The 14,115-nt window shown below is 41.0% G+C and overlaps 2 protein-coding genes across 4 annotated transcripts; both read left to right on the top strand.

Moving 5' to 3' along the window:
• Positions 1–216: 216 nt before the first annotated feature.
• On the top strand, positions 217–5,453 carry LOC129367546 (synapse differentiation-inducing gene protein 1-like). Of its 3 annotated transcripts, none has more exons than XM_055042076.1 (3): positions 217–387; positions 1,224–1,345; positions 3,517–5,453. In XM_055042076.1, exons 1-3 carry the CDS (start codon positions 280–282, stop codon positions 3,584–3,586), a joined length of 300 nt encoding a protein of 99 aa, XP_054898051.1. In that variant the 5' UTR covers positions 217–279; the 3' UTR covers positions 3,587–5,453. The 3 variants fall into 3 exon arrangements, with proteins under 3 accessions (XP_054898051.1, XP_054898050.1, XP_054898049.1); XM_055042075.1 differs by having other exon boundaries at positions 1,224–1,388; XM_055042074.1 differs by having other exon boundaries at positions 1,224–1,415.
• Positions 5,454–6,915: 1,462 nt separating this feature from the next.
• Positions 6,916–12,350, top strand: LOC129367564 (protein transport protein SEC24-like). Its single transcript, XM_055042107.1, has 3 exons — positions 6,916–7,093; positions 8,846–10,003; positions 11,752–12,350. Exons 1-3 carry the CDS (start codon positions 6,971–6,973, stop codon positions 11,902–11,904), a joined length of 1,434 nt encoding a protein of 477 aa, XP_054898082.1. The 5' UTR covers positions 6,916–6,970; the 3' UTR covers positions 11,905–12,350.
• The last annotated feature ends 1,765 nt before the right edge of the window (positions 12,351–14,115 follow it).

Raw genomic sequence — 14,115 nt, 5'->3', positions numbered from 1 at the left:
TTGTGTCCAAGTGTCATTTAGTCGAATGTGTCGCCCGGTGCAAAGATGTTCTTAAATATCTGCAGAACTGCGAGGGGTGTGCTCACTTTGGTGATACGCTGTACATCCTGCTGCGCTTCTGTTATGAAAGTCGTGACAGGAACCATCTCGCGACCATTACAACTCCGCCGTCATAAACCTGGAGATAAGGATTATTTCTGACCCGACTCCCACGGACCGGCGCCACAGCTGCAGAGAACCAGGAGGGAAGAAAGTTGCCACACTCCTTACAGCCACATCATGGATTACGGCAAGTCGATGGGAGCTCCTTCCACCAACCAGGCGTCCGCTCCTCCAGTTTACCAGGGCAACTTCGCCCATCCTCCCCCGTACTCAGCACAGCCTCAGGTAACCACCAGCATCCAGCAACTCACCTGGGCCTCAGAATTTCACCCTTCTTCTCTGCCGACAATGTGGGTGAACAGATTTGATGAAAATGAGATGAAGTGGACAGTTTTCACTGTTTCCTTGCGTTTCGCCAGATTGTTTCTGCTGTAATCTGCTTTGGTTGAATTCATAATAATTAGGCTTAATCAGAAATATGTCTTAATTAATATGTACTTCATATAATATCAGTGACAAACGTTAATCAATGAACATTTATTAACATTAGTAAATTAAAGTTAGTTTAATAAATTAATGTTAGTTGAATACATCAACATTAGTTTCTGTTCATTTATTATTAACATAAATTATTTGGCAATTTATATTAATGTTAAATTTTAACTTTTTAACTTGTTGTCTGCCTTGACAGTTCAGTGAGAACTGAACCGGAACAGGGCCTGGACTTTGGACCGGCCTGACTCCTTTTATTAGAATGACAGGAAGCAATAATCACAGTGCTTATTAAGTGAGTACATGCAGTGATAAGGACAGGCAACGCAAGAAAATAAACATAATTCCATAACCTGAAACACTAAAATCCTGTAAAACTGGATATTTGTTCAGGCCAGAGCTTCATCTGTTTGTGTTAAGTGATCACCATCCATCTGATATTTTCACTGTTTTCAAAGTTTTTCTCCAGTGTCTGAGCCACAACGTTCACTTCCTCTAGACGGACAGATTTTCTCTAAGGAATATTAGTTCCCATATTCTTACGAACACGTCGGGTTTTTTTCATGATTATTATTTTGTAAACTGCATCCCAGAGACATCAAGATGTATTTCATGTTGCTTCCCTTCAGGGTTACGGATTTTCACAGCAGTATGTCCCGAGTGTTGACCAGCAGCTGAATCAGCAGCACGTCCAGCAGCATGTAAGCCTGGAGTCAGCACTGCAAGGAAGCCCCGTCAACGACTACTTCGGGTACTCCATCTTCACAATGGTCTGCTGCTTCTTCCCGCTGGGGGTATTTGCTCTCACCAACTCCTTAGCAGTAAGCACGTCCCGACTCGTACTTTGTCAACGTTCTTATTAGGAACTCAGAGAGCGAGACCCAGGCACAGGTCAGCCGCAGAACGTGTGGGGTCTGTGGTCGAGGCCGAAACTCTGAGCAATTTTCAATCAAACGTAAATAGACTCAACAAAAACGTCTTGATGCGAGTCAGAAAAGCTGTTGGTTTGTTTTCATTTGGATATAATTAATGACCTATAGGATATAGATGTGCTAAACGTGAGTTACGTTGAGTAATGATTGGATTGTGGCCTCAGGAGCTCGAGGAAGGAGGTTTATGTAGCCGCCGCTCTCTTGCATCTGAGATATTTGGTGTTTTTGTGTTTCAGCTGCATCTAAAATGCTTGCAGAACAGAGACGGAACAGAATAGATGTTGCACCTGGACTTTCAAAGACTAAGGGATGAAGAAATTGTCCAGTCAGACTTTTTTTTTATGCAGCCATCACAAGGATGAAAGTAATGTTCATTTTGCTTTCATTGCTGCATTTCAATCTCATTTTAAATGTGGACTGCTCCACATAGACAACGACTGATCTTTGGTCCGCCTTTCTTAGTGCATGACGATGACGACGCTCCGCCTGCGTTTTACAGGACGTTTGGGAAACGGGTGGGGGGAACTAAAAGATGAACGCCGTTGACCTTTTGAGACTCTGACCCTTGTAGCTGTTGAAGACAAATTTAAAACGCACAATGATTGATGGGGAAATACAGACTAAACAGAGCCTTCTGGTCTGGTTGGTTTCAAATAATTTCAGCACTGATGGGACATTTATTGGGATTTTGTTTGGATCATTGTTGGTTTGTCAGTCTGTCTGTTTAAATTGACTGAAAACCAAGTTGACTTTGAACTTCTAGCTCTAAGCTGCATTCACTTGCCTCTGAGTCGGCGGCTTTTTATCTTTAAATGATCGTCTTTTTAATATTGCTGACATAAATGAAGCATGACCTCACAGGTTTATTGTGCATTTGGTGTTTATTGTGGAGGCAGCGGTAGTCGTAAACTCACCGAAGCGGGCAATCAAATTTGTTTCTGTGATTTATTTTTATCACTGCTCTAATGTGCTCTGCAACCACAAAATATTTATCACCTAAGCAGCGTCCTCAAGTTTACCTTGACCATAGCTGACTTCTTGAAGGCCACACAATAGTTCATTGTACCAGTGCTTAGAGATTCACGAATCATTGAGCACATTTGCACACGAGGACATGGAGAAATACATCAAGAGGACCATAAAAATTGAACATTAAACACAAATAAGAACAGAAAAATGCTCATTTATGACAATTTCCTTTCAAATTTTACTTAAAATAATTTTGGCAAGTTTTGGCAAGGGTTGTAAAGTCTCAGGTCACGGGAATTATTTCCCGTAATCCAGACAGAGCCATTAAATACTCCCGTATTGGACAGGATCCAAGCCTCATCCTGCCCACGTCCTCGAGCACATGCGTCAAACTCAAGGTGCGGGGACCACATCCGGGCCGCCATAGCTTTTTGTGTGGCCCTTGAGACTCCAGATGCTAAATTACATCAGTCAGTCCACTCAGTTTTCTGTGATTGTGGAAATTCACATAAAATCAAAAGATTCACACATGTTTTACCCACTATTTCATAACTGTTAGTGTATTGCAAGTTTTTGGCAAAAATGGTCAAGAATGTTGGGTTGAATGAACACAAACTCATTTCTGTATTTTATACTTTTACGACTCCACTGCTTCAGCCCTATTTGGTGTCAAGTAGTTTGTGTGTCATCAATATGACAATAAACAAAGTCACAATCAACATCGTACATAAACGCAACTATTGCAAAATTCCTTGGAACTATTTCTAAATTAGTCCCACAAAATTTGTGATTTTATTTGCAAAAAATCACAATCGTAAAGTACTTATAAAATACGGTGACGAGTATTTATTAATTTTTTAACAAATTGTTAAAGATTAGCCGTACATTCTGGGACGTCCAGCCCATTAAGAACGCCCAGGATCTTGATTTGGCTGAAACAAAAAATGAGTTTGACTCCCCGTTCTGGAGACAACATGTAACCATGTCCTGTTTTGTTTTCTTTGCTTTCTCTGACCTTCAGACTCGTGACGCCATTGCCAGAGGTGACAGGCAGATGGCAGAGTGGAGCAGCAGACGGGCCCTCATCATGAACCACTCAGCTCTGGGAATTGGGATTGGAATGTTTTCCCTCTCAATAACTATGATTGTTATCCTGTTTGTCATATAATAAACTCTTTCCTCATGCTTTTCTCTGTCTGCATCAGGCAGACTTTAGGAAGTCATCTGGCCATTCAAATCTGACTGGAAGCTAAAAGTCATCCAATGAAACATTTATCACTTTAATGTGTTTCAGCATTTCTATCTTCAGCCTCCAAAGTCAGTCACAATCAGTCATGTATCATTATTATTTCAGCCATCATGGCATTTCCGAAAAAACGTTTGGTGGCTTTAATGACTGCTGCTCGTCTTCTCACCAGTGACGTCAGTAATGAGGTCGAACCACTTTTTTCAGTAACGAGTAATCAAATGCATTGTATTTCAAATCCAGTAGTCAGACTACAGTTACTTATCTAAATCACTCTATAATCTTTTGTAGTTTTATTTTATTTCCTCTGGGCGTCTTGGGGAATGACCATCGTTTCTATGCGATAGTATCAACAGGGACGGAAACGTTAACATTGGTGGGAAGAAGGTGATGCACATTTTGTTGCTGGAAAAATAGAAACAATTTTTAGTTGGTGTTGCCAAGGCCAATCATTATAGGCTTGTTTTTTTGCTAAAGTTGTTTGCAGATTGAATGAGTCGGTTTTTGGGCTCGGAAATAAGCAGACATGATGTCCAGAATCTATCTGACACCCAGTTAGTTTTAGTCAGACTCTGATTGTGCATCATTTCCCGGATGAGCCGTCCCGCTGTGTCTTTGTCAATGTCAGGTTAATGTGTTACCTCTGAATGACGTGGAGCTTCGCGTTACGATAAAACAAACTGCAAACATAGAGACTCGTATAAACAGCCACGAATGAACATGTCCGTAAAGTTGTGCAACTCAACGCCATTACGATTATCAATATCAATATTAAGATAGGTGTCACAGATCTGTGCAGCCAGGAGTTGCGGAGCAGCAGCAGGAGGGCTGTGACACCAAACGCAGAACCTGCAGGCTGGGCCACAAGGGTGTCAAATCCTATTTATAGTTTTCCAGACAATACTGGAACACACAAAACACAAATTACTAAAGATTTTTTTGTACTGTTGTAACCATTAAACAATCTCCCCTTCAGTTCAACCATATAAGTGGAGACACACTGTTGACGTAATCATTTTAAAATAGCTTACAGTTAAGTATTGGCAAAGAACAATGTGATTTTCACAGGCGGCGGAGCGTCGTTGTTGTTAGCAGCTGCTTTTAGTAATTAAAAAACAAGAAAAAGAAGAAATACCTTTGCTAATTTATAAATCAAAATCCAGAACCGAACATGGAGAGGCAGCATTCAGCTTCTATGCACCACAAATCTAGAACAAACCTCCAGTGAACTGAAAAGATGCTGTAACACTGAGATCCTTTAAATCAAGACTAAAATCCCACAGGTTTAGAGTCGCCTTTGATAAATAACTGGAACGCTGATCAACATAGTTGATGCATATTGGACTATGATTATTCTTGATTTATATGGTGGCATTTGAGAAAGTGCAATGTTTATTACTTGTTTCCTAATTGGTTGATGTGTTTTATGGTGTAAAGCACTCAAGTGCTTTGTTGCTGAAATGGGTCATAGTAGTAAATTAGAGTTGACTTTACTTTAATTGAGCATAATTATACTTGATTAAAGTAAACATGACTCTCCATAAAATGCGTATCTTTTCAATGACATGATAGGATCTGTTTAGTTCTGTGTAAATACTGATTATCATTGATCTTAATGTTTATCTAAAGTTAATGAACATGTTTTATATTTTTATGAGTGTTAATTTGTCCTTGTTCGTAAATTATTAAATGTTTATGATGTCTGGAAGGAATAAAACAAATACCCAGAGAAATGTGTGTTTTTTTTGCAAGGATCAGTTTGTAGGTTAAACAATAAAAGGAAATTAAAGTTGGAAAAATCGATATTTCCCAACTTTATTCCCCATCTATACATCCATCCTTCCATCCATTTATCCATTTATCCATCCATCCATCCATCCATCCATCCATCCATCCATCCATCCATCCATCCATCCATCCATCCATCCATCCATCCATGGATCAATGAGTGGTTCAGTAAGGGGCCTGGTTGAACTTTGATTACCTCTGGCAGCATTTATTAAGGTCTTTAAAGTGATAGCGACACAAGATTTTTGCTCCACAAACGCAGCACAAATGTAGCACAAGCATTTGACACCATTTTTGTCTCACTCATTTCACCAACGTCCCAGTGACTTTGCACGAATAGGTGTTAAAATGAGTTTCCAAATTGAAATCTAAGGAGCAAAGTCCCTGTTTTTAAAAAATAAAAATAAAACAAAGGCTTCCTGAGAGGTTCCATTATCAGAAGGATTCAGTGTGGTGTTAAGATTGATCAAAAATCATTCTAGAAAAAAGCCCGATCCACATGCGATAATAGGAAACACTCTGCCAGCAGGTGGCACACCAGGGCAAAATAAAAGACATTTTCAGCAGTGGACCATTTTTTTTGACATCTCTCCATCACTGATACTAAATAAACTAAGGTGCTGAGGAGAGACAACTGACAAACAGAACGGACACAAGATCTATACCAAAATATAAGAGCTCAATGGAACTGAATGAACTGCTATGAAAAGATGTTAATGGCATTTACCTTTCGTTTGCAACACTGATTAATGATGAGGGACAGAAGTGAAAACCAACAACAGTTTATTAAACGAGGAGCTTCTAAAAATCTAATATTGGAGAACAAGAAACTAGTTATTTGTTGATTTGGCTTTGGGTTTGAAGCAGGGGCAGGTTGGCCATGTTGAGGTTTCCCAAATGGCTTTTATGTTGTACTTGTCTTCTGACTCCATGCGGAAGAAGGAGAAGGTCCAACATTGTTGCTGCTAAATAGGAGACAAGGAAAGAGTCCACTGAGGCTGTGGAGTTGTGAAAGAGGGAGAAGATACTGTAAATCGAAAAGGGGTGACGAGGTAAAGGTGCAGTATGCTGGATTGAGTTGGCGTTACGTCTTCAGGATGATATTGTCCACTTTAAGACCAAAGGACTGACCATTTGGAAACAATCTAAAAATGATTAATTGCCCTTCTTCAAATTCATGAAAAGGCCTGAAGGCTGCTTGTTTAATTTTCCTCTAAAATTATGTGTGAACTTTTGTCTGGTTTGTGATGAATCACAGACTAGACTGCTCTGCCTTCGGTGTGAAAGTCACCACAAGGACCCTGTCGTTTTCATTACCCATTGCCGTCATAAACCTGTAGATAAAGACGATCCCGATGCTGCTCTTCCACACTGCCAGCCTCGCAGCACAGCTGTAAAGAACCAGGAGGGAGGAAGTTGTTTGATTCTTCACAGCTACACAATGGATTACAACAAGCCGATGAGAAATCCTTCTATGAGATGGAACGGTGAGAATCCCTCCATGATGCGTTCTTCTTCTCCGCCACCTTACCAGGACAGCGGCTTCCCGTCAGCACAGCCACAGGTAACCCTCAGCATCCATCTAAATACCCCAGTGTTATAATTCTATCCTGTTTTCCCTCCCACTGATGTAGATGAACAGATTTGAGACAAGGGTAAGTTGGAGAAAATTGCAATTTTATAAACTTATTTATAAAGTTATTTGCTTAGCCTAGAAACTCAATAATTCCTTGCTTTATCAACATCACGGTTATGGGGCATCATTATTCTGTGGGTGATGTTAAGTGATCGCCGCTCATAAGATGCTTTTAAAGTTTTTGACAGCTTTTCTCTCGTCTCACAGTGGGCAGAAACCTCTGCAGCTGCTTCTGTGTTAAAGTAGCAAACGTGCAGAAACAGCAGCACAAACAGAAACACCTTGCAACTTTCTGACTTAATTCGTTCTTCATTTATGCTCTGTTTCACCTCAGTTTGATTCTGTTCCTCCCTTTACACATGCACCCTATCCAGCTCACTATATACATCATCTATCATCCTCCCACACCGATTTGCTGCAGCGCCCAGTTCAAATCTTTCGCCTGTTTCCTATCGACATATTTGATTGTTCAGTCAGCAGGTTTTCTCTATATTTTTACAAACATGACAAATTCCTTATTTTATAACCTGTGTCAGTCGTGGAGCCCTTACCAGTATTATTGTCTTACAGGGGTAAATCACTGATAGCAGGAGAGATTATCATGTGAAGGCCAACCTTTATTGCAGTCTTACAACGTGTATTGAGAAGTCCGCATTGTTATCAGTATTTTAGTCTCTTCAGTTTGGACTCATGTAATCTGTTGTCAATAAAGAAAAAAATAGCACAAGTTATCCATATTCTCCCAACAGAATACGCTACAGGATTACAGGATTTGTAAAAACTTTGCACTTTTCAATTAGAAAAATGTCCTATTACCACAAAGCTACACCTTCGTCAAAACCCAGTGTCCTCCAGAATGCCCTCCTCTTCGCTGCACACATTGGGATTTGTTTTTTTCCCAAAATTAATCTAATTAAGATTCGCTGAAAATAGTCATAGCAGTTTCAGTATACCCAGTCACCCCTCTTTCAGGGTGTCAGCAGGCTGTCCTGTACCTGCAGAGAGCAAGATGAGGGTTTGAGGCAAGTACTCTGTCCAGAAGTGTTACGATCTGAACCAGTGACAAAGGACAACCTTGGTGGAGTCCAACGCTCACCATAAGCAAACATGGCTTATTTGTTTGCATCTGGTGCAAACAACTTTCAACAGCCCATGTCAAAGGGCCTGGTGCCTGATATTCCCATGGGAGTCTACGAGGGACATGGTCAAATGTCTTCTCCAAGTCCACAAAGCTCATGTAGACTGGTTGGGTGAACTCCTACGCATCTTCCAGGAACCGGCTGAGGGTGTACAGCAGGTCCGGTGTCCCATGACCAGGATGTAAGCCTCACCGCTTTTCCTGAGTCTGAGGTTCGACTATTTGACTGATCCCTTTCTTCAGAAACCCTGAATAGACTTCACCAGGAAGGCTTAAGAATGAAATTCATAAGCCTCCCTGTCCCGAGATCTTGAGGGACTTTATTGGCTTTGTCCCTCTGACCGGTCTCTAAATTTTGACTAACATTAATCTTTACATTTTGAGCTTACTTAATCTGTACATCTATTACTTATTTGAGTGTGTATTACAGAATCTTCGCCTATGCATCCCACAGATGCATAAGTGTTGTTCTTCTATCTTTACTTCCAGGTGAGGGATTGTCTCAAAGAGATTAAGGTGTATTTCCTGTTGGTATTTTTCAGGGTTATGGAGCTGCACAACAGTATGGCTCAAGTTTTGACCAGCAGCCCAACCAGCAGCCTTATGGAGAGCCTTTTCACCCCCAGCAGCCATTCAGGCAGTCTTTTCAGCAGCCCAACCAGCAGCCTTACGGGAGATCTAACCAGCAGCCCAACCAGCAGCCTTATGGGATGTATAAGAAGCAGCCGAATCAGCAGCCTTATGAGATGTCTAACCAGGAGCCTGACCAGCTGCCTTATGGGGAGCCTTTTCACCCCCAGCAGCCATTCAGACAGTCTTTTCAGCAGCCTAACCAGCAGCCTTACGGGATGTCTAACCAGCCACCCAACCAGCAGCCTTATGGGATGTCCAACAAGCAGCCAAATCAGCAGTCTTATGAAATGTCTAACCAGGAGCCTTATAGGGAGCCTTTTCAGCCCCAGCAGCCATTCAGACAGTCCTTTCAGCAGCCTAACCAGCAGCCTTACGGGATGTCTAACCAGCCACCCAACCAGCAGCCTTATGGGAGGTCTAACCAGCCTAACCAGCAGCCTTATGGGATGTCCAACAAGCAGCCAAATCAGCAGCCTTATGAAATGTCTAACCAGGAGCCCGACCAGCTGCCTTATAGGGGACCTTTGCAATCCCAGCAGCCATTCAGGCACTCTTTTCAGCAGCCCAACCAGCAGCCTTACGGGATGTCTATCCAGCCACCCAACCAGCAGCCTTACGGGATGTCTAACCAGCCACCCAACCAGCAGCCTTATGGGAGGTCTAACCAGCAGCCCAACCAGCAGCCTTACGGGATGTCTATCCAGCCACCCAACCAGCAGCCTCATAGGGGACCTTTGCAATCCCAGCAGCCATTCAGGCACTCTTTTCAGCAGCCTAACCAGCAGCCTTACGGGATGTCCAACAAGCAGCCAAATCAGGAGTCTTATGAGATGTCTAATCTGGAGCCTGACCAGCTGCCTTATGGGGTGTCTAACCAGCACCCCAACCAGCAGAAGCCTTTGTCTAGGGACCAAGAGCAACCAGAACAGCCAGGCATCTTCACTGTGGAGCCAGCAAGAGAGAATCCAGAATCAGGACCTGTCAACGATTACTTTGTCTACTCCATCCTCACTATGATTTTCTGTTGCCTGCCAATGGGAGTTGTTGCCCTTATTAATGCCATCGCAGTAAGTATATCTATCTCATACTTGGTCTACTTTCTTCTTTTACATTAGATTTTCACCCATAAGTCAGTCAGCTGAAGATATGGAACAACTTTCGCAGCAACAGCGGCGAGAGAAGCTTTGTATATATATATATATATTTGTCAAATATTCATCTTCTTACACCCTTGTCCCTAGTGGGGACAGGATCAGGCAAATACAAATGATTAATGAAAATTCTTAAATTCAGAAGAGCTTCTCATTCATATTCATTATTATATTTAGCATTGGTACATTGTACTAAGTGAGGGCAATTATGAAGATGATGGACAACCTTTACAGTCTCTAACTTCATGCCAAATCAACAGCTAGATAGCGAATCTTGAACAGAGTTGGGTTTTCCGACACTTGAATTATCCCGGACACAAATCAGAACTGGTTTTGGAAGTGCTAAAGCAAGATGGCAACCTTCAATGTCTTTCCCAAAGGTCGTATCTCAACCACCTCCAGGATTATGTCCTGAAATGCCTGGATCATGAACTCAACAAATTTAAATGAGCTCAACAACTCTTTGAATAAATAAATTCATCCAGAGTATGAGTGGTCATAAACCTCTTGGCATGTTAACACATGGACACAAAACGTGAAACACCAAGTGATAAAAAAACAATATTTGGATGCTTTTTATGGCATTCTTCTTTTGAGCTAGGGCTTTATCTTTTTTATTGCGCATCTGTACTTGTGAGAGCTGCTGGTTGTAAAGTAATTCCTCCCCACAGATAATGACAACTGATCCTTGATCCCCCTTTCTTTACACATAGTGAACCATTTTGAGCACCAATTATACATCTTCAGCTGTTGAAGACAAACATGTTCCTCAACAATTCACAATGATCAATGAGTGACTACAAACTACAAACGGCCCTCAGGTCTGGTTGGTTTGAACTTGTGTCAGCATAGATGGGACATTTATTGGGACTTTCAAGTTTTGACCGTTACTGGTTTGTCACAGAGAGAGAAGTCATACACGATGAGATCAATTTTATTCGCTGTTTTCGAACTGCAGTCTGCCTGTGGTTTTAGCAACGGGAGCGGAAGAGGACTAAGCCGTTCAGTCCACGCTTCCAAAGACCGAATTAACGTTAACAGCTGCCTCGTTCAGCACAGATCTTCTGTCTTTGCAGTGAGGAATGCCTGTTTAAGCTTCTTAGCGTCAGAATGGTGCGTTACCAAAGTCATGGACAAGTGTTGCATTGGGTAAAACTTCAACACAGTCCCTGCCTCAAGGAAGCAATGGTTTCTCTGTAGTCGAAAGCCCAAAGCCTTTGAATGAAGCAAATTACATAAGACAAGGTGTTAGTTTTTACAAGGCTCATTCAATCTTGGTGAAATAAAAAAGCACAAGTTTATTGTGTATATAGTGTGCATTGAAGAGTTACTGGTAGTTGTAACCTCTGACAATTAAGCTCCAGTTTAATTTGCTTTTGTGGTTGTTTTTTTTTTTTTAAAGGCTTCTCCGATGTGCCGTAGAAACATGAAATATTTATCACTTGAGTAACAACCTTTTTTCCTCATCAGAGGTCAAAGTCCTGATAAACACAGTTGAGTTGTTAAGTCTGAGGAATTGTTTTCCGTAATCCAGATATCCAGAACCATAAAATACCCGGACAGGGCCAGATCCCCATCCTGCTCAGGTCCTCAGCAACAAAAGGTTCTGGAGAATAGATATAACCATGTCTTGTTTTCTTTTCTTTGCTTTCTCTGATCCTCAGACTCGTGATGCCAATGCCCGCGGTGACAGAGAGAAAGCAAAAAAGACCAGCAGACGAGCCAGGATAATGAGCCACGGGGCTCTTGGAATTGGGATTGGATTTTATGTCTTAATGATTATATCTGTTGTTACATATGTAGAGTTGAGAAAATAAGCTGTTCATCTCACACTTTTTCCTGTCTTTTGTCTATCTGAATCAAGTGTGCATATAATCAGAAGACACGTAGCCAAGTGTTGTCAAAATCTGTCTGCTGCTAAAAAGTTATCCGTCTCACTGACGAAGATGTATCCACTCAACATGTTTCTAATTTTTGTCTTCACATTCAATCACAATCATTCCTCTATTTTCACTCTCATCAAAATTACGCAGTTATTTGTTATTATTTTATTATTATTTTAGCCAAAGTAGTATCTATGAAAAACCTTTTGTGACTCAAATTGAATGCAATACACACTAATATGTGAAATATGTTTCTCATTAAAAAAAAAAAAAAAAAATTCTTTCAATATCTTAATATAACCTCTTAGTTTTGTGTAAAATTCTTATCAGATAATGAGTATGGACATTTGCATTTCTCTTAATAACTAAGTGAATGAACATGTTTTCTTTTTATGTGCGTTAATTTAATATTATATATTCCATATGCAAGTATGAAAAAGTAAATAAAACAAAACCTACTTAATTCTGTGCTTGCTTGACCTGTATCAGTTTGTATCAGCTTCCATCCATCATCCATCCATTCATCCATCCATCCACTCACTCACTCACTCATCCATCCATCCATCCATCCATCCATCCATCCATCCATCCATCCATCCATCCATTCACTCATCCATCCATTCATCCTCAGATTTTGTCTTCTTTTCATAGTTCCATATTTAGAGTCTAATCACTGTAGGAATTGCTACACATCCGTGGTTTCGGTTTCACATATCAAAGTTTTTTGATGGAGGTATATAATTTATCAAGTCGTGGCTCCCTCTGGTGGACATATTTAGAAATGCTCAGCTTTACACACTAGTGATGACTCCCCAGTGAACCAACCAATTTAAATCTCTTGGTAAAATACAGTCAAGAGTCATCAAATAAATTAAGTTGAACTAAACTTAGGTCGACTAAGTTTAGTCGTCGGGACTGACGATTTAACCACATCACTCCCCAACCTGAGATCTGTCAGTGTGAACAATACTGGCTGTAAACCAAAAGGCCTTGAAGTCTCAGTCTCGTATTGCTGGGTAACAGCAAGTTTTGTTTTCCTGTCGATGAGTGAATGTTGCCAGGGGTTTAACTTCACCCATCCACCTGCTGGTTCCGGAAACAATAGAGAACATAAAGGTGTATAAAGCAGACCCAGACAAGAACTTAATGACTTTAAGGAAATGCAATGGATTCAGATCCATCCATCTATCCATTTTCTGACACACTTGTCCTTCCAAGGATGTGTGAAAAGTCTTCCTGCATGTCCCCTCCATGTAAAAAAAACCTCAGGCAGGGACATTTGCCCACTCATTACACAAGTGACTGACTGGTTGACCGACTGTAATCAAACAGAAATCTAAAGCAGTTTCGAAAATTAAAACAGATTTCAACTTCTGTAGAGCACAATTGCACCAAAATTGCAAATCAGCAAGCATGAGGCTCCAACTCCTGATTTAACCGGTCCATTTACTTCATTCTTGAGAAACTATTTTTGGTTCATGTTTGAGATTGCGCCATGTTTGTTTTTGCTTATCTGTAGATTGTGTGTGTGAACAACCGGCAGCAAAGTAAGTTGCTCAGCACGGAGAACGACAACTGATCTTTGATCTGCGTTTCTTAGCGCATGACGATGACGACGCTCTGCCTGGGTTTTACAGGACGTGTGGGAAATGGGCGGGGGAACTTAAAAGATGAACGCGGTTGACCTTTTGAGACTCTGACCCTTGTAGCTTTTGAAGACAAATTTGATCCTTGACAATTTACAAAATGTGTCACAATGATTGTCGGTGGAATACAGACTAACCACAGCCTTTTGGTCTGGTTGGTTTGAATTTCTTTCTCTATAGGTGGCACATTTATTGGGACTTTTATGTTTTGAGTGAATCTGAAATGACTAGCAGGAAACTCAGAACTCCAGTCATCAACAACCACTTTGTTAAAATAATAGGTTGCTAAACTATGAAGTGGAGCCACTAAGAGTTCGCTCTTTTATTATAAATGAATGTATTTGGCTCTGTGAGCGTCACAGACACAAATGCAAATCCAGCCTGGTGAGTTAAACTGGAGCAGCTGCGTCAATATGCGGCCTGATAAAACAAATTATTAAAAAACAACCAGACTGGAAGAATAACAAAAAACAGTCTTGATGTTTCTGTTGGGGAATAC

The sequence above is a fragment of the Poeciliopsis prolifica genome, unplaced genomic scaffold (genome assembly GCF_027474105.1).
Source record: "Poeciliopsis prolifica strain line A6 unplaced genomic scaffold, Auburn_PproV2 SCAFFOLD017, whole genome shotgun sequence".
NCBI classification, from domain to species: domain Eukaryota; kingdom Metazoa; phylum Chordata; class Actinopteri; order Cyprinodontiformes; family Poeciliidae; genus Poeciliopsis; species Poeciliopsis prolifica.
This window is presented reverse-complemented; position numbering and strand designations above follow the sequence as displayed.

Coding starts and splice junctions, on each gene's coding strand:
- LOC129367564 (XM_055042107.1), top strand. CDS start 6,971: ATGGATTACAACAAGCCGATGAGAAATCCTTCTATGAGATGGAACGGT. Junction 7,094..8,845: donor TCCCGTCAGCACAGCCACAG/GTAACCCTCAGC, acceptor GGTATTTTTCAG/GGTTATGGAGCTGCACAACA. Junction 10,004..11,751: donor CCCTTATTAATGCCATCGCA/GTAAGTATATCT, acceptor TCTGATCCTCAG/ACTCGTGATGCCAATGCCCG.
- LOC129367546 (XM_055042074.1), top strand. CDS start 280: ATGGATTACGGCAAGTCGATGGGAGCTCCTTCCACCAACCAGGCGTCC. Junction 388..1,223: donor CGTACTCAGCACAGCCTCAG/GTAACCACCAGC, acceptor GCTTCCCTTCAG/GGTTACGGATTTTCACAGCA. Junction 1,416..3,516: donor CTCTCACCAACTCCTTAGCA/GTAAGCACGTCC, acceptor TCTGACCTTCAG/ACTCGTGACGCCATTGCCAG.